The sequence below is a fragment of the Paramormyrops kingsleyae genome, chromosome 12 (assembly GCF_048594095.1).
Source record: "Paramormyrops kingsleyae isolate MSU_618 chromosome 12, PKINGS_0.4, whole genome shotgun sequence".
Taxonomy (NCBI): domain Eukaryota; kingdom Metazoa; phylum Chordata; class Actinopteri; order Osteoglossiformes; family Mormyridae; genus Paramormyrops; species Paramormyrops kingsleyae.
The window spans coordinates 10,189,145-10,208,548 of NC_132808.1; the positions used below are offsets into that span (position 1 = coordinate 10,189,145).

At 41.6% G+C, this 19,404-nt stretch overlaps 1 protein-coding gene across 2 annotated transcripts in view; it reads left to right on the forward strand.

The window, feature by feature from the left end:
- LOC111837206 (uncharacterized) overlaps positions 1-19,404 on the forward strand; it is a 118,957-nt gene continuing 99,553 nt past the window's right edge. For both annotated transcript variants that reach the window (XM_072718648.1, XM_072718649.1), the window contains exons 1-7: positions 1-180; positions 396-743; positions 9,696-10,049; positions 10,933-11,034; positions 11,774-11,869; positions 12,671-12,763; positions 18,070-18,141. In XM_072718648.1, coding sequence (XP_072574749.1) covers positions 120-180; positions 396-743; positions 9,696-10,049; positions 10,933-11,034; positions 11,774-11,869; positions 12,671-12,763; positions 18,070-18,141 — 1,126 coding nt within the window. In that variant the 5' untranslated portion in view covers positions 1-119. The remainder of the gene's footprint in view (positions 181-395; positions 744-9,695; positions 10,050-10,932; positions 11,035-11,773; positions 11,870-12,670; positions 12,764-18,069; positions 18,142-19,404) is intronic.

Here is a 19,404-nt window from a genome sequence, read left to right on the forward strand (position 1 = left end):
TTCCTTAAGGATATAACGGCGTTACTAAAACTGCACATAGTCCATTTATAAAAAAGAAAATATAACTGCGAAATTTCCCTGTCATAGAAACGGCTATTCGTATAAAAATAAAGGTGGCGATGCAGATCAAAAGTTTCAGCGTTATTTTGATCGTGTTCAAATTTTTCATTAACTCTGATGGTAGGTACATTTTAAAGACAGTTTTATGTGTCTGCTAACTCGTGTAATAATGTTGAAGAAATGTAATTAAGTTGTTCTTGTTTTGCGTGTACTTATTAATGGACCAATACTTGCTTACCAAATATATTCAAATAACTGAGTTGCAATGGATATTTCACACTTATTATTTAATGTTTTTTTGTCATAAAGTGATTTTCTATCTCTTATTCCTGCAGTAGGTTTCCTGCTACACGGCTCTGCTGGTCCTCTAACAGCCCGGCTGGGAGGAGCTGTACTGCTGCCCTGCTTTGTGGACAGACCCCTGCCTTTGGAGGAGCTGGAGGTGGACTGGAGAAGGACTGATTCAGACACCATTGTGCACCTATTCCAGGGGGGTCTGAGCAGACCTGAATCACAGGGGGACGCCTACAGGGACAGAGCCCACTTCTTCTCTCAGGAAATCCCCAAAGGCAACTTCTCTCTGCTGCTTGAGGAAGTGAGGACTGCAGATGCAGGAGTGTACAAGTGTGTGGTTTATACAGAGCAGGAGCACCATGAAACACGGGTGGAAATACAGGAAGCAGGCAAGTGAGCCTTTCTGTTGTATTGCTTAAGACACATGGACCCAGGGGCGTAGGTTTCTTATTAACACTGGGGGAGGCGAGTATATCGGGGTCTGAGGTGTGACGTCACTGTGTGGCGCTGTTTACGTTCATTTTTTATTCGTAAATTATTGCTGCTCTAATCACAATATATAAAGTGATATTCATGTTTACATTTTTATTTGTATTCATCTTCACCTACACTATACGCTGAATTGCCAGATTCCGGCTCGAATGTCAGAGCATTTACTATGTAAAAATGACCTCACCTCACACAGCAAATTTGCCAGTGTTAAATTAACACTGCATGGTGTTTATATAATTCTCACCAACCGGTGTATCATTTAACACTTTACAGAGTACAATGAGTGTTGTTTATTAGCTCATATAGTGTTCAGTTGACACCATAGAGTGTTAGATCACTGTAACTCCACCTCTTCCCAGATCCCATATGGGTGGCCCCTATCTGCCCCATTTTATTGTGCACATAAGAACTCATATGAGGATCATAAGAGCCACCCCGGTTTACCAACCATCATGAGAAAGACTCTGACCAAGAAGGACCTCTCAGCCTTTTCTTATTTGTTTTTTGTTTTTTTTTGGAAGATCAGAGAGCTGTATGCTAACAACAAAGCCTTGCTTTTCATGGTTCTTTCTTGGTGTATTTGTTGATGTACTGTAAGCCGATTTTGATTACCCGTTCTAACCTTGGTTGATGGGTTTTATATATGGAAATGTGTTACGAGAGTTGTGACACCTTTTGCTATGCAGCTCCTGGTACCGCCCACTTCCCTGTAAAACCAATGATGCTGGATGTTTATTTGCATACCATGACATTGTACAGCCTTTTAACAGATTTCTGTTTTTTTTTTGTTTTGTTTTTTATCCACCATGATGGTAATGAATAAGCCCACTGCGCATATTGACGTCGGAATGACATCTTTAATATGTCGTTTTTGGACGTCCAATTTTGGTCCACTGAAGGGGTTGTTTTGTAACGCCAGGCGACGTCTTTTTTTGACGTCTAGTATTGACGGCCGTGGGACCTCCATGTATGGGCTATTTATAGTCCAAATGTGGTCGTTGTGGACGTCTTATAATACCAAAAGCAGACTAATTTTAGACATTGTGTATGTCGTGTCTTGACTAAATTCATATATAAATGAACAATTTCACCATGCTTTCAATTAAAACTTAAATTTAAATAACGTATTGCTGCGACGGGCAGATGAAGGTATCGCGAGCAGAGAAACACAGAGACTACTCTGTCGGGGATTGTCCACTCAATTAATAATCCGTACAAGGATTACATCAGGCACCCAAAGAGCACCAAACATAATTATATGTAAGAAACACAAAGTTGTCAGACAACGAACTGTAAAACGCATCCACGGTGGGACATTTGTGTAAGCTAATTACACACGAGGATCAGACCGGGTACACACAAGACACATGTAAACACATGTGCAACAATAAGGAATTACCTATTAATTAACAATAACAGCAACAACACAACAATGGCTATTTACAACTGCACGCGGGGCATGCTGGGACATGAGCCCCGCCGGTGCTACAGTGTATACAACAGAACAGTACAGAGCTAAAGCAGGCGCGTAGCCAGTAATGGGCCAGGGCGGCACTGGCTCGCCCACATTACTCCCTGGCCCACCCAGGCAAGTTTGATAAAAATACATTTTTAGTTTATTTTTATTGTTGAACATGATGGTTAGACGGTGTTTTGTTATTGCGTTTGCCGAATATTGCAAAATAAAGGTGTGTTTTTGCAGTTTGTTTGTCTATTATTTTTTAAATAAAAAATATATAAAATACGTACGCATTGGCATAATAAATCATGTTTGTTTCGAAATAATCATCTGTATTCACATTTATTATGTTGATAACAACAATGTTGATATTTGTAAATAAAACTATATTTCCTGCACCTGTCATAGTCGTCCAAATAACGTCAAAAAAATTACGTTCAAATGTTGAATGTCATATTGACGTGCAAGTTGGGTCATGGATGGACGTTCAAATTGTGGACCTAGTTTGGACGTTGTATAGATGTCCAGAATTGGTCATGGACTGACGGACCTAATATAGACATGATCTGCACGCCTATCCGACGTCCAATGTTTAGTGGGAGGCAAGTATAAGAAATCTTAGTAAATTCTAATCAACTAAATTGTCGTTGGAATAGATTTTGTTGGGGTCTGTTTTTGTAGGCTAATGAATGATTGGTGTTTTCGTGGAGCTGCAGGGAAATGCTATGGTAAGGCAGATGTTAAGAGATGATGCTGCTATCTTGATGTTTATTAAGCACTCTGAGGTGAAACAGTTAGAAAGAGATAAATCTCACAGGGTTACAGTGTTTGGTTCATGTTTAGTAAGGTTGAAGAATATTTTTGTTTTTCTACGGAATAGTAAGCAATAGAGACGGACAGATACTTCAGAATTGGTAGCACGGATTGATCTAGAAGTGGGCAGGGGGAGACAATGCCCACCAAAATTTCTTTCCTGCCTGCTTAATCCATTCCGGACTCCGGATCGAATCCTAAAAAGTTCGAGTTCTGATCAAATTTTTCCCATAAGAAATAATGGAAAACCAATTAATTGGTTCCCGGCCCCCCAAAATTGCAACTAAATTTTTTTTTAGCATTTAAACACAGAATGAACAGGATAAAACAAGAAGAGCATTTTTTCCTTAATGGCTTCCAAAACGATAAAGATCTTATCCCAACATTACCCCTGTCCTGCCCCGATCGTCCGCTCCTTCCGAGTGCCACGCCCCCTCGTTAACCCCATGTGGAATCCCCATGTGATCAGCTGTTTCTGGTTGTTGTCATTAGTCCTCTGTATTAAGTCCGCGTTTCAGTTTGTCTCCCCAGTCTGGTCATTGGGGGCGTTCGACTTGTTTACAGCGCTGGCTTAAAGCAACGCATTCTGATCCTGACGCAATGCATTACGGTTAGATGCATTGCGACCTCTCACCCGGCTGCACAAACTGGAACCGCCTCCGTGACAACACACCTTTGCCCTTATTGGCTGAAGAGTTTAGTTGCACGCATGACGTTTGTATCCCAGGCAGTTCCGATGCGTAATCTGCTATTTCTCCCGAATATCACGTAAAGCAGTGAGAACTGGTTTTCAGTTAATTTACCTGGTAAAATAAGGTTTAAATAAATTACATAAATGCTCTAATAGTACACATAAGTTAGTGGTTTATTATTGTTAGTTACTGTAATATTGCGCTGCTTTATTTGGTTAATCGTCCGGTGTTCTGTCATAAAATACTACCTATCGAGACGTTCTATCGAGCATTTCTGCACATGTGCAGTTCCACCGTCTTGGGATTAGGGTTAGGTTTTAGGGGTTAGGGTTAGGGTTAGGGTTAAGGTAAGGGTTTTAGGGGTTTTGCGGGGTTAGGGTTAGGGTAAGAGTTAGGGTTAGGGCTATCGATTAGCACTACGATAGCATTTTTCGACAAGGCAGCATACATCAACAGAACACCGGTCTGTGAAGAAGGCATTCAAGTAATAACTCCATTTCCTAGCAGGTACAATTTATATTAGGTCAGCGTTCACGGTTCAACTTCTAATATTCAGATCAAGTTCTAGGTCAAACTGGATTTTTCTTCTTTCAAGAAATTAGAGTTCTAGTGAGTTTGATAACCGAGGTACCACTGTATTTAAATGATACCAGCAACCATTAAAATGATCTGTCAACATCACCCATCAAACTCAGTGGACTGGCTCAAAATAAAACCTAACACCTAATTGGTTACATCGCAAACAAAGTCACAAAAGATCGATCTGGCGTACTCGATTGAATTGTCATTTATAACCGTGTTTTGTCTGTTCCCTCCAAGGGCCGCATTACAGAAACTTCCTAACTTGCAGATCCTGCCTTAGATGGGTGGATGGATGGATAACGTTATTAATCCCCAGATGGAAATTAAGTTGTCATAGCAGAAATATTTAAATTAAACAATTAAATTGCAATACAATAAAAGAATAAAATGAGAATAAATAAAATAGGATACAGTAAAATACTGAAATTGGATACTACAATAGACAAGGTGCAAAGATGCAATTAGGATATGCAGGAATCTGAGTTGCAAGGTACAGCCAGTAGACATAACTAGTCTAGTTTGGTCACCTCAGGTGTGTCATGGGCAGTTGAGTAATAGAGTCTAATAGCACTGGGAAGGAATGATTTTCTGTATCGTTCCTTAATGCAGCAGGTTAAATGAGTCAGTTGGTGAAGCTATACTCTTGAGTTTCTCTAGTGTTTTATGGGGGGGTGAGAGGTATTGCCCATAACTGCCAGCAGCTTCGCCAGTATTCTGCCCCTGGCCCCCTCCCCCACACTGACAGGCTTGGAGCCGACAACAGACTCAGCCTCCCTAATGAGTTTGTTCAGTCTGCTGCCTTCCTTTGCTTTGATGCTCCCCAGCACTTAGCTGTTTGGTAACAATAGTAACTCGGGTTAGAACCTGATTCAGGAAAAAGCCGTAACAGATGAACAGTTCCTAAGTTATTGCTCCTATCCTGACTTAAGACAGGAAATGTGTATTGCACAAGCTTCCTAACATCCAAAATCTTAAATAAACTCTCCTAACTTTAGGATAACTATACAGCCCTGATCATGACATAACGATAAAAATTATATGTATTGTATATGTTGCAGTCTTTTTATGGAAAAAACTGGCAGCTCGGGTTACCAGAATAATTCTGTAAAAAATATGGCAAAAACATAATCATCATTACGGAACAATGCATAAATTTAACAGTGTAAAAATGTACAAAGTACAAAATTACAGTTTAAACCAATAAGTTCAACACTGTATTTCTGCTGAATTAGCATGATAATATTACTACAAACCAGTTCTTTCAGTAAGACTTACATCCAATGGTCACTTATCGTCCATTGAATCCCATTCAGTTTCACTGAAAATACCAAACAATACTACTGAAGTGAAAAATTGCCATTGTTGGCACCACAATGAAACGTGTCCTCAGCATTTAACACAGCGGTGAGCCACTATTATTTAGCACCCAGTGAGCAGTGCATGGGAACGGTACCATGCTGGCTGGGGATTGAAACCAGCAACCTTCCAATCACAAACACACAGCCATACCCATTAGACCACCACTGCTATTATTTGGTAGCAAAATCCTCATTATGTGTCATTAAAATGAAATGTTTTTGATGCATTAATCATTTCTTATAGTGAAAGCAGCATCTAATTACTGCAATTTAGCATATAGACAATGTGAATAAATCCCAGCTAATTCACTTTTGCCTAACTGTCAATGTAGTATCAGGGAAGTTACACATAAAAGTAACGCATTACAGACAGAGGTGGGAAGTTCATGTCCTGAAAGTAGAGGTCTGCGCGGGACTGATTTTTCATCCTGCTCCCGCACACTCCCCCAACTTTCTGTCCCGCTCCCGCAGAAATGTGTAATATTTTGACCTGCTCCCGCCCGCATCTGTTATGGTTTGTCCCGCCCCCGCCCGCATCTGTTATGGTTTGTCCCGCTCCCGCCCGCATCTGTTATGGTTTGTCCCGCTCCCGCCCGCATCTGTTATGGTTTGTCCCGCTCCCGCCTGCTGAATCCTGCAAGCAAGGCTGCTGGAGTATAGGGTGGGCCAAAAATTTTAAAGGCTATAATATCTTGGCTTATAAAAATTAAATAAGGTACCAAATTTATTTGTTGCCTAACTGACATACAGGAATTTATGAAACGTAGGCTATATTATGTGGGCACGACTCCGGCTGCAAATTAAAGATGTCTTTTATATAAGGGTAGATTTGGCTAACCAGTTTTCCACAAAAAAATACAACCAACAACGTTTCTAACTAGGCTACAGACCTGAATTAAAAATATCTAAACAGTCTCAATAGAAACATTTCACAGTCAAAATGAGAGAAATACAGAGAAACACTGAAATTTGTGGCGCGGCTCTGCGTTAATTCCAACCTCAGTCAGTGCGCTCATTGCTCTTCCATTCTGCCGGCGTCCCAGATAGAGGTCTGTGCGGCACTGATTTTTCATCCCGCTCCTGCAAGAAACTCTCAAATGTAGACCCTCTCCGCATGCTTCTGTGCCGCGTCCCGCCCCGTTGCAGACCTCTACCTGAAAGTACAAATCCAGACCAAAGTTCTGTCAACCAACCCCACTGAAAAAAGTTACTTTGAATGAGCTCAGTTGAATTATGTACAGTGGATACGCCCAAATAGAATGAGTATTTTGAAAATGAAACACTCTTTTTAAGTTGATGCATTGACTTTGTGTTCTGAGAACAGAATATAGTTGAATTAATCTCACTCATTTTTTTCATGTCTAATTAATCCAAATGAATCACTTTCATTCAATAAAATTAGGTATACACTCACCTAAAGGATTATTAGGAACACCTGTTCAATTTCTCATTAATGCAATTATCTAATCAACCAATCACATGGCAGTTGCTTCAATGCATTTAGGGGTGTGGTCCTGGTCAAGACAATCTCCTGAACTCCAAACTGAATGTCAGAATGGGAAAGAAAGGTAATTTAAGCAATTTTGAGCGTGGCATGGTTGTTGGTGCCAGACTGGCCGGTCTGAGTATTTCACAATCTGCTCAGTTACTGGGATTTTCACGCACAACCATTTCTAGGGTTTACAAAGAATGGTGTGCAAAGGGAAAAACATCCAGTATGCGGCAGTCCTGTGGGCGAAAATGCCTTGTTGATGCTAGAGGTCAGAGGAGAATGGGCCGACTGATTCAAGCTGATAGAAGAGCAACTTTGACTGAAATAACCACTCGTTACAACCGAGGTATGCAGCAAAGCATTTGTGAAGCCACAACATGCACAACCTTGAGGCGGATGGGCTACAACAGCAGAAGACCCCACCGGGTACCACTCATCTCCACTACAAATAGGAAAAAGAGGCTACAATTTGCACGAGCTCACCAAAATAGGACAGTTGAAGACTGGAAAAATGTTGCCTGGTCTGATGTGTCTCGATTTCTGTTGAGACATTCAAATGAGAACATGGATCCATCATGCCTTGTTACCACTGTGCAGGCTGGTGGTGGTGGTGTAATGGTGTGGGGGATGTTTTCTTGGCACACTTTAGGCCCCTTAGTGCTAATTGGGCATCATTTAAATGCCACGGCCTACCTGAGCATTGTTTCTGACCATGTCCATCCCTTTATGACCACCATGTTCCCATCCTCTGATGGCTACTTCCAGCAGGATAATGCACCATGTCACAAAGCTCGAATCATTTCTAATTGGTTTCTTGAACATGACAATGAGTTCACTGTACTAAAATGGCCCCCACAGTCACCAGATCTCAACCCAATAGAGCATCTTTGGGATGTGGTGGAACGGGAGCTTCGTGTACGGTGGCCGAGAGAGCTCAACACGCTGTAACTTCAGAAAACACATGCAAACAGAAAAAAACCACAACAAATTAAGAAAACGTCTCCATCAGTTTGACAACACAGGCGCTGCAAACACACAAACGCGCTGCAAATAGCAGGGACCACAATGGAAATGTTTCAGGGGGACCTCAAAAAGTGACGAACCCATCTGGGAACTGATTACAGTATTTGTTCAGTGGCTTTTGGTCAGAGCAGAGGTGGTTGTGCGTTAACTAAAAGGTGAGTTTTTTTTTGTTTATTTTAACATCCTGATCATACCATTAATTGGTCTATTGGACATTATTAGACTAATCTGACGAATCACACACATAACTGTGGAACGTTATTAACTTAATTGCCAATAAATATCTAAATAAATATGTGCAAATAAATGTAACATTCAAAGTTCATGACAAAATTCTGCAGTGCTTCATTAATGGTTAAAATCAGGTCAAAACAGGGGGTAGTTTTACTTGCTTGTTGCCTACAGTTTTTCTCAGAGTAATTCTAGCTAACATAGCAGTAAAATAATGTTTCACAGTTAAGTGTGTGATTCGTCAGATTAGTCTAATAATGTCCAATAGACCAATTAATGGTATGATCAGGATGTTAAAATAAACAAAAAAAAACTCACCTTTTAGTTCACGCACAACACCTCTGCTCTGACCAAAAGCCACTGAACAAATAATCAGCTCCCAGATGGGTTCGTCACTTTTTGAGGTCCCCCTGAAACATTTCCGTTGTGGTCCCTGGTATTTGCAGCACATTTTTGTGTTTGCAGCGCGTTTGTTTGTTTGCAGCGCGTTTCCGTATTTGCAGCGCCTGAGTTGTCAAACTGATGGAGACGTTTTCTTAATTTGTTGTGGTTTTTTTCTGTTTGCATGTGTTTTCTGAAGTTGCAGCGCGTTGAGCTCTCTCGGCCACCGTAGAAAGGGGGTCAAACACCGTATTAGTATGGTGTTCCTAATAATCCTTTAGGTGAGTGTATAATCTAACAGTAGCCGTGGTAAAAGGTAACTGAAAGACAATACAAAACACTGTGAAGGGCTGTTTTTGCAAAGGCGTTTGCTTTGTGGAACCGGGTTAAACGAAGCCCAAAACCATCTGCTTTTGTGAGGGAAAAATTGGGATCAACACACGATGGAACTGCTTCTTCTGTTGCAGCGATTGTCACTCATTGTCGCTCAGATTGTATAGAAGGTGGTTCCAAGCAACTAAAGGAAGCATGACCAACCAGTCACATGTCTCGGAGCCACCTCCTCTACAGTCTGATTGGTTATCTCTCTGAACCAATCTCTTTTCATTCTGCCCTCAGAACATTTTTGAGTAACAAAACTGCTACAAGCTTAGTGTGGTGCCGGATTCTTCTCCTGAGTCACATATGCCAAGTTTTAAAAATGATGCATGTTGAAATAAAAACAACCCCAAACATATAAGTTTCCCCTTTAAATAGGAGGGGAAAACACACAAATGTCAGGTTGCCAGATTGTATGAATCTCCCTGTTCTTGTTCCAGAGCGGCTGGTGGTGACGGGTGCAGATGAGCCTGTCTATGCACATGCTGGAGAGGATGTGACTCTCAGCTGCTCTGTGGACACCCATGTTAATGTTACAGAGCTTCAGGTGGAATGGAAAAAGACAGACGATGATGGTGACATCTTGGTGCTTCTGTATGCTGATGGAGAGAACAGACCAGAGTCACAGGATGGGAGATACTCTGCAAGAGCTGAATTCTTCACTGAGGAAATTCCCAAAGGAATCTTCTCAATGAAACTGAGGAAAGTCAGGACTGAAGACAAAGGAGAGTTCAGGTGTGAAGTCCACTCAGATACTGATTCTGCCAGTACAACTGCCAGGATAGCAGCACTGGGTGAGTCACTGGAAGGACTGGTTTTAACATGCATCTCAGCATAGTTCTGTGTGATTAAATCACATTTTCATTTCACTAAGCCTCAGTGGTTCTGTTGCACACTGATCTTTATGCACATGCCATAGAGTTTAATCTGCTCATTGTAACAGTAGAAATGGTGAAGTTTAGTACAGCTTTAAAACACAAAATGCATTAAATGAATGAATTATTATTTGTTTCAGGCTTCAGTTTTAGTGCAGTTTTCAGCTCTGTCGTAACATATATTTTATTACACAGCAAATGTGCCAGTGTTAAATTAACACTGCATGGTGTCTATGTGGGTCCACACCATTCAGTGTTACCTTTAACACTCTACAGTGTGCATGAATGTTGTTTTAAACAGTGTTAATCTTTATTAAATTCCAATAGTGTTCAGTTTACACCATAGGGTGTTAAGTCAATGAGTCTCCACCTCCACACATCTGCCCCATTTTAATATGCGCACAAGTCATGAGGATCATTAACATTAACATTGTAAAAACAACACTCACTGCATACTGTAAAGTGTTAAAGGTAACACTGAATGGTGGGGACACATATAAACATCATGCAGTGTTAATTTAACACTGGCACATTTGCTGTGTACAGTTAAAAAGCCCTTTGGAACATGTTGTGTAAATATATCCAAATCATATATGGGAATATGAAAAATCTTATGTATTCAATCTGTATGTTTTCAGGCTGGAGAACAGTTAGGACTTACACACTTATAGACAAAGATTTAACCATAAATTTCTGCTCCACTTTGTGAGACTAAATGGTGTGGACGTGTTGATTATGCTGCAGCATGACAAGCAGCTTATTTTAGAAAATGACTAATGGAATGTAATTCTGAATATTTTAGGTTATTCCTCCCTGCATTGGCTGATTCTGGGCCTGTGCATCGCTGTCACACCTGCAGTCCTACTTACTGGTGCTTTATCTGTCAGGCATTTAATAAGGGGCGGTAAGTGTAGCATCTGCTCTGTCATTTATAGTAATTTTGATGACATCAGTGGATCCATGTTTGCAGCCACTTATCCTGTAGAGGGCATCTCAGCAGACGTGGGGCATCAGGCAGGACTGTATCTACACAGGGTGCCTGTCCATTGCAGGGCTTAACTGTGATGTCATTAACATACTTTGATCCTGTGTCTCTGGTAACAAACACATATGTGTGAATATAAATCATTTCAAAAAGTTTTATTACTATAAACCCCTGCAAACTAAAGCAATGAACCAAAGCTGATGTCCTCATTGAATTTATACTAAAATAATGCAGGAGCTGCATCTGGTGAGACTGACAGTCTGTACTGGGTGTCTGTAGGTGAGCATGCAGCAGAATGACCATCTGAGGACGGCTGTAGATCATTAAACTTTGCATGAATCACCAACTAATGTGACAGAGTGTCATGATCCGCTCCGTCTGCTCCTGATGTGTGCCATGCCCACCTCGTTACCTCGTGTTCAGCCCTGAGTGTGATCACCTGTGTCCTGTTAGGTCTAGCTTGTCTTTTGTATTTAGTCCTCGTCTGAGTCAGTCTTCCCCAGATCTGTCATTGTATTGTCTGTCGATGGCCGTCTGTCGTGCAATAAACCCACGTTTACCTGACTTCCTGGCTGCTCTCGCCTGCTTCCCTGCTCGCCTCCAAGCCGAACGTGACACAGAGCATGTGGTTAAATTTGGTTCTACTTTCTGTCTATAGATGAAAGCAAACAGGCTCTGTTGAGTCACTGCTCACATGTCACAGTTCCACCAATCATGGTTTCCGCAGCATTCATCCTGTGGGGTGTAACTGAAGGTGAGCCCATTGAATATGATTTAAAGAAGCTTTACAAAGAGACAGATTTTATTGTTTTTGTTGTGCAGGCAGTAAGAAATAAACAGCAGCAGCATAAACAGCCACCTGCTGGGGATTAATTATATAAATTAGTGACTCTGTAATTTGAGGTATTTGTAATTTATACTGTGGTGATTCACTTTTAAGGTGCATAAGTTTCCTTCATAAATTAACTGGTTATTTATAGTCTGATATGTATTTCCTAACAGATGATTTTATTGACACTGTGAATCTGTGTAGGGTCCTGCAGGTTTGATTTTTATTCACTCAAAATGAGAATCTGCTTTTCTGGATTCCCTGCAAGAACAGGGAGATCACTAAACACACTGTGATGAAATAAAGATGTATTTACAACAGCAGAGGCAGCGCCCCCTGGTGACCAATTATAGAATTTTAGATGTTAGCAGTCAGTAATGAAGTGACAGGTAACATGAAATCTAATGTAAAGTTCAGGAGAGTAGAAGGAAGGAAGTTATGAGAAGCTAAGAAATTTAAACAGGAAAAACTGGGATCCTAGTGCTGCATTCAGAACTGGGGAACAATTATATGGCTGCCAACATAAATACTGTAAGAGGGGAGGATTCCTTTGGGGGTTTGGCTCAGTGGGTTAGGATGTTTCACCTGCATTTGGAAAATCACTCAACAGAGTGATTTTACACATGAGCCTCTCAGCAACAAACTGAACCCCCAACTGCTCCCAGTATTTTCTGACCCTGGTTGGTTCTGCTAAATAAGTAAAACTTACTGTTAACTGTTTCCCAGGATCCACAGAAGAGGCTGTTACTTGTCCTGCCATCAGTCTGCTGTATATCCTGCTGTTGTTTCTTTTGGCTCCATATCGGAAGTTATTTCCAGGTATATTTACATATTTCCATGTTTCCTATCCTGTTTCGTACACTTCATATTAAAGGACGTTGTCACCGTTTGGGGGAAAAACTGTAAAATAAAGACAGATGTTTATAATCAGTTTGACCGTGACAGTGATCATTGTCAGCATTGTGTCAGAGTGGTTTGGAGAGGAGAAGCTGAGAGCTTCCAAAGGATCATATGTAAAGAACCAAAGAGCAGTGAAGATCCATAGTATCAGGCAGGAGATGGAAACCCTCAGGTCCCTAAACAAACAGGCAAAAGAAGAGGAGCACAGTGGTTTGGCTCAGCTGATGTACATCCTACACAAGAAGATCAGGGTCCTCAGCCAGGCAGAGTGGCATCGGAGACCTGAAAGCACTGCATTCATCACCAAGTCCTTCAGGTTTATGAAGGAACTGTTAGGGCAGAAGCATAACAGCAAGCTGGAACGTTCACAGGAGGTGACAGACCACCATCTAAAGTAGATGTATAGCAACCCAGCAAGAGATCAGAACTTGGGAGAGTGCAGCACACTGATGCAGCCGGCCGAGGCAGCTGTGCAGTTTGACACATCAGACCTGCAGCTGAAAGAGGTTCCTGAGATGGTCAGGAGAGGATGAGCAAGCTCAGCTCCAGGCCTGAGTGGCAACCATGCAGAGTGAACAAGAAGTGCCCTAAACTCTTTCTGTGCCTGTGGAAGCTCCTCTGAGTCGTCTAGAGAAGGACCAGTATTCCCAGTGGAGAGTTGCTGAAGTGTTTTGAATCCCAAAGGAGGAAACCTCAAGGCAAATAGACCAGTTCCACCTCATCTCTCTGTTGAGGGTTGAAGCAAAGATCATCTTCAGTGCTGTTTGTAACTAGCTGTGCACCTTTCTTGTGAAGTTACACTGATACCTCAGTCCACAAAGCAGGCATGTCAGGAATGGCCGGATGGCTGGAGCACATGGGCGTGGTGACTAGTGATGCGCAGATCACAGTTATATCGGGGGGGGGGGGGGGGACTATTTTAAGCTTCATTTTACATCAGGTACGAATTAGCAGACTAGACTCTCATTGCGGGTCCATTTGTCTTAAGCAGCAATAGAGCCAAAAAAAGATCAAATAAAGTGAAAATCAAATAAGGAGAATAACAAAACAAAAAAAAAGATGGGCAGAAAAGTTATGTGTGGGAGTGATTTAGTGAAATAGTTACCATGATGAGTCAAGTGCTGGGAATGTCATATGTAACATGGTATTAGTATTCTTAATGGTCTGTATTTGCGACATGCAGAATTAGAGTCTGACGGGAGTAAAGATGTCAGTCTGTGTTCAGGCAGGTGTGGAAATACCTGTTGCCATTTTTATTTTACCAAAAAAGAAGAACTTTTACTTTAAGTTAATGTTTATTTACTTAAAACCAGCCTAATTCTGTGTAACATGTTAAAAGATCATCACACTTACATGTATCCCACTGAGAAATACTGGTAATGTGTGATCGGGTGCCGGTCTCTGAATCAGAGAAAATACATCATTCAGGAGGGTGGCGGGTGGATGATTTATATGTACATGCAGATTCGGATGGAGTCAGAGCCGATCTGAGCATCACTAATGGCGACTCAGCTGATCAGGGAGGCTGGGAGAACAAAGGCAATCTGTCAGTCCTGTGGCTCGACCTGCTTATGCTTATGGCTCAATTCCACACAAGCTGGTGCAGCTGCCTTTGATGGAACATCATGTCCCCAGTAGTCAGAGATCTCATTGTGGATTACAGCAGCAGTGTCAGGGTGAGAACCTCCTCAGGAGCTGTTATATCAGGCTGGAATAAGGCTGAGATCAGGATCATCACAGGCTGCATTATCTCTGTGATCCTGTTCTCTGTTGCCATGAACATGCTCACAGAATCTGCTGAACCAGAGTACAGAGGGTCTAAAACAGAAACTGCCCAACGTCAGCCACCCATCAGAGGACTTATGGATGACATAACAGTCACCACAGAGTCAGTCCCAGCATTGCTCTCTATGGTCATCAAAACAACCTGCGACTGCCACTCAAGTCCTTGGAGGAGGAGTCCAAGGTTACAAGAGCTGGGAAAGTGTCGCTGTACAGAGGGTCAAGCGATCTGAAGGTGGCCAGAGCTGGAATAATGGTGAGGACTGGCAGGAAGTGGAGGGCAGAGGAAGCTGTTTTGCAAGCCGAGTTTAAGGTTGCGTCACAAGATAATGGTACACTGCAAAACCTGACTAGTTAGTTCAACTCAAACTGTTTGAGAAAACCGATTGCCTTAAATCATTTAAGTTTATGAATTCAAATAATTAAAGTAAGGATATTTTTTGTATTGAGTGAAAGTAACTCAAGTATTTATAATTTAAGCAACTTAGTTAAATCAAGTTAAGAGCATCAGCTGCATTCATTAGTTTGATTTAAATGACTTGAGTAACAATAACTTAAATGCATCCTCCTTATGTAAATGCTACTATTTAAGTTTTATTTACTCAGTTTTCTGCCTTTAAGATTTATTATTACATTCTAGTTTCGACAACTTTTAACCTTTTTAACTTTTAACTTTTAACCTGGAAACTCATTGCCTTGAACCTTAAGAAGTACTGTTAGGTTTTACAGTGATAGGAGTGGTGATGCAAGGCTGAGCTAGACTAGGATCCTTCTCCACATCCCACCTTAATCACCCAAGGGAAGGAGGAAAACTTCCTGGTCCAGCAGGAAGTGAGAGCAGCAGTGAAAGAGGAGAGATTTTGCTGGATGGTGGGAATGAGGCAACAGGGGGTTTAGTCAAGATGGGAAAATACGGTAGAGAGGAAGGTGACCTGGGCTGAGCTGTGGAAAGCTGAGCCACACAACATCAAATTCCTCATCCAGGTTGTTTATGATGCTCCCCAGCCAATCCAATAGAGGGGGGGGGGGGAGGTAGAGACACCAGCCTGTCCTCTGTGTTCCATGCATGGATCCCTGGAACTCATCCTGAGATGCTACCCAAAGACACTGATTGAGAGGTGGGGCTGTTGGAGGCATGACCAGGGGCCTCATGTATAAACGGTGCGTACGCACGAAAATGTTGCGCATGTCCGTTTCCACGCTCACGTCGTGATGTATAAAAACGAAACTTGGCGTATCGCTACGCACATTCTCACGGCAGCTCCAGACATGGCGTACGCACATTTCTGCTTGGTTTTGTAAACGGACGGCACTTAGTGGCAAGTCATTGCTACTGCATGTGGTTTCCCTTTTTAAACTCACAATCATGATGCTGACTTTATCCAATACACCAACATTAATTGTATATTGTTTACAAATGTACGGCACCTGATTTTCAATCAATTTGTAACAATAAACCGGTGCAGAAAATGACCAAACTATTACAACTACCATGGCAGCTCTTGCGTTATTGGAAGACATAGCTTATGGAAGAATTAGAAGAGAGCGCGTATTCAGGGATTATAGTGATTTCTTGGCCCATGATGATGACTGGCTTCTAAGTCGATTCAGATCTCCAAGAGCAATCCTTTTGGAGCTGTGTGCTGAACTGGGGCCAGCATTACAAAGGCAGGCGATGAGGAATTGTGCTATACCTGTTCCTTTACAAGTTCTGTCCACTCTTGGGTTCTTAGCCGATCGGGTATTTCTCAGTCAACACTGAGTCGCGCCATGCCAGCTATATGGGACGGCATAATCCGCTTGTCACCCAGATATATAAAATTTCCTTACACTGTGCACAGGCAAAGATTAAAGCGCAATTTGCAGCGATGTCCGGTTTTCCCAATGTAATCGGAGCCGTCGACTACGCGCACATTGCTATAATGGCACCTTCAGATAACGAATTTGCTTATGCTTATGTAAATAAAAAGCACTTTCACTCTGTTAATGTACAAAATATGTGCGATTCAAACATCTCATTAATGCATGGGCGTCTCCGCCATTAAATCTGAGGGACGTGTCCCCCTCACATTTCATAATTATTCGTTTGGATCCCCCCACATTTAACATAAAACACTAGTTTTATCCCAGTGTGTTCCCCCCGATTCAAAATGCTTATGACGCCCCTGCATTAATGTTGTGGCTAGATGACCTGGCTCAACCCATGATTCGTTCATTCTCAAAAACATTAGTGTTGGAAACAAACTTGAAAATGGGGTGGTATGTGATGGCTGACTGCTCGGTAAGAAGATTTTTCCGATTTTATAATTTGGCCCAATACTGTAAACTTTGTTTGATTTAATCATTTGACAACTCCTTAGGGGACAGTGGGTACCCACTGAAGTCGCGGCTTCTCACGCCGCTCGCAAACCCACAGAAAGAACAGGAGCGGCGTTATACTGCTGCCCCCCATTCTCGGGCTCGGCAGTGGTGGAGCTGTAGGGCAGCTTAAAGGCTGTTGGCGCTGCTTGGACAAGACTGCTGGGGTGCTGCTATACATGCAGTTTATCCATTGTTGTTTAAGACAAACATAGAACAAAGCGGGTATTTATACAGATTTACATATGCAAATATACATAATTATGGGTGGGTCTGGGGGGTGGCTGTGGGCTCGTTCACGTACGTAAAGTTTCACGCTCATTGGCATTTATAAAGGGAATGTGCGTAGATTTGTGCTTACGCAAAGTTTTATGCATCTGGATTTTTTCTTGCTTACGCACATTCCTAGTTTTGTCCGTACGCCATGTTTTAGTGTGAATTCTACGCACGTCGTTATACATGAGGCCTCTGGACACAAGCTGGGGTCTGATCAGTTCCAGCCGGGTCGCCTGGAGGAGGGTGTATGATGCTGAAAGACCCAAAACACCCTGAGATTCCAGGAACATCACTGAGGATGTGAACAGGAGCATCACTAGATGTTTTTGCACAGCAACAGAAGAATTTAGGAATGATTTTTTTTCTATTTGTCCAAATTTCTGTAGTTCATGAAATATGCATTGAAACTTTTTACTATATTGTAATAAATCCATCAGTACATTTCCCATGAGGTGTTTCCATATGATTGCTGGTTCTCCTGCATCCCAGTTACTGTTGGTATCAGGGTTGTAACAGTGCACTGTCCAGCTCTTATACTGTAATGTGGGTCACAGAGGCTTTTACTTTGAATAAGGATCTTCTGGTACTAATGTGTGTAAAATGATCATCTAACAGCTCATGATCAGATATGATGAATTTTTATTTAATTTGTCCTTGAGGAATGAATGATCATTAATGGTTTGACATTGTTAAATATTTCTCCTATAATTAGGGGTAGCTGGTGTGATGTATGATGGGTTGAATTTAACATATAATTATAAATCCCATTTTTATTTTATTTGAAAAAATAACTTCTTTTCATTTTGCAGTTTCATGGCAGGATATTATAATCCTCACTCTAAGAGCTGCATTTCCCATCATTATGTTTGGTGTTATAACAGGTAAGTTTAAGTGTAATTACAGTTTTTTCCAATCATTTTCACACTTGTCTCAATACCATGTCCACTTTTTCACAACACTTCACACAGTGGGCTGTACCAATACACAACTGAGCACACCACTTAACCTTTGGTGCAAAATGCCCTACAACCACCAAAACGTTTCACAATTCACCCAAAAGTGACTCATACTGCCATAACCATGACAAATGCTGTCAGCCAACAACACTACTGGGGCACTCAATGTTCATTGGCCTAAAAAACACTAACAACTTTCAGCATTGCAAATTACATATATAAAGTGTGGCTGTATCCTCCAGTTTGGCACAAATTACTGTCATGTTGCATTGTAAAAATAAAATAAACAAGAACTACTTTTGCATGTGAAAATTGTAATACCAACCAATTCTGAAATGCTGCAATATATTTCATTAGAAATCATGTAAGTGTTGCTGTTTCTTTTTTGCAGTATGTAAATATTTCATTCCTAGCAGAAAATGCCAATCCAAAGATGGCCTCTTTTGTACATATGGCAAATTGGCACTAACCAAACAAATTCCTAGATAGGTTCTTAGCTGAAATTTCAGGCTGGTGTGTGTTTTCATTCAGCTTTCCAGCTTCAACCATTGTAAAATGCTTGGGGTGATCTAGGGCAGGGGTCTCCAACTCCAGTCCTGGAGAGCTACTGTCCAGTAGGTTTTTCTATCCTACCTGGCTTCTGATGAGTCACACCTATACTCAAGTAAATACCAGGAACAGGTGTGGCTCATCAGAAGCCAGGTAGGATAGAAAACCTACTGGACAGTAGCTCTCCAGGACCGGACTTGGAGATCTCTGATGTAGGGGGATGGTGGTGGTCTAGTAGTTAGGGATCTGGCTGGGCTCCCATTAGGAACCCCAGAAGATTGTGAGTTCACTCCCAGGAGGTACCATCATTGTGCCCCTGAGCAAGGCCCTTGACCCCAACTTGCTCCAGGGGGACTGTCTCTGTAGATATAGTACTTCACTGTAAGTCGCTTTGGGTAAAAGTGTCTGCTAAATGAATACATGTAAATGTTGTACTGTAATATATGTGTTGCCATACCCACTGTTTTTGCACAGATTACATTGTGTTGCAAAAAGGAAAGGGACACTCCATGGTCTCATTCGTATAGATGATGTAGATGGTAACGAAGCAGCAAACAAAAACAAAATTAGGAAATTTCTGCTAAAAGCACAATTATTTGTGTTAGTGCAAGTGCATAGTGTCCTTTGTCTGTCAAAATG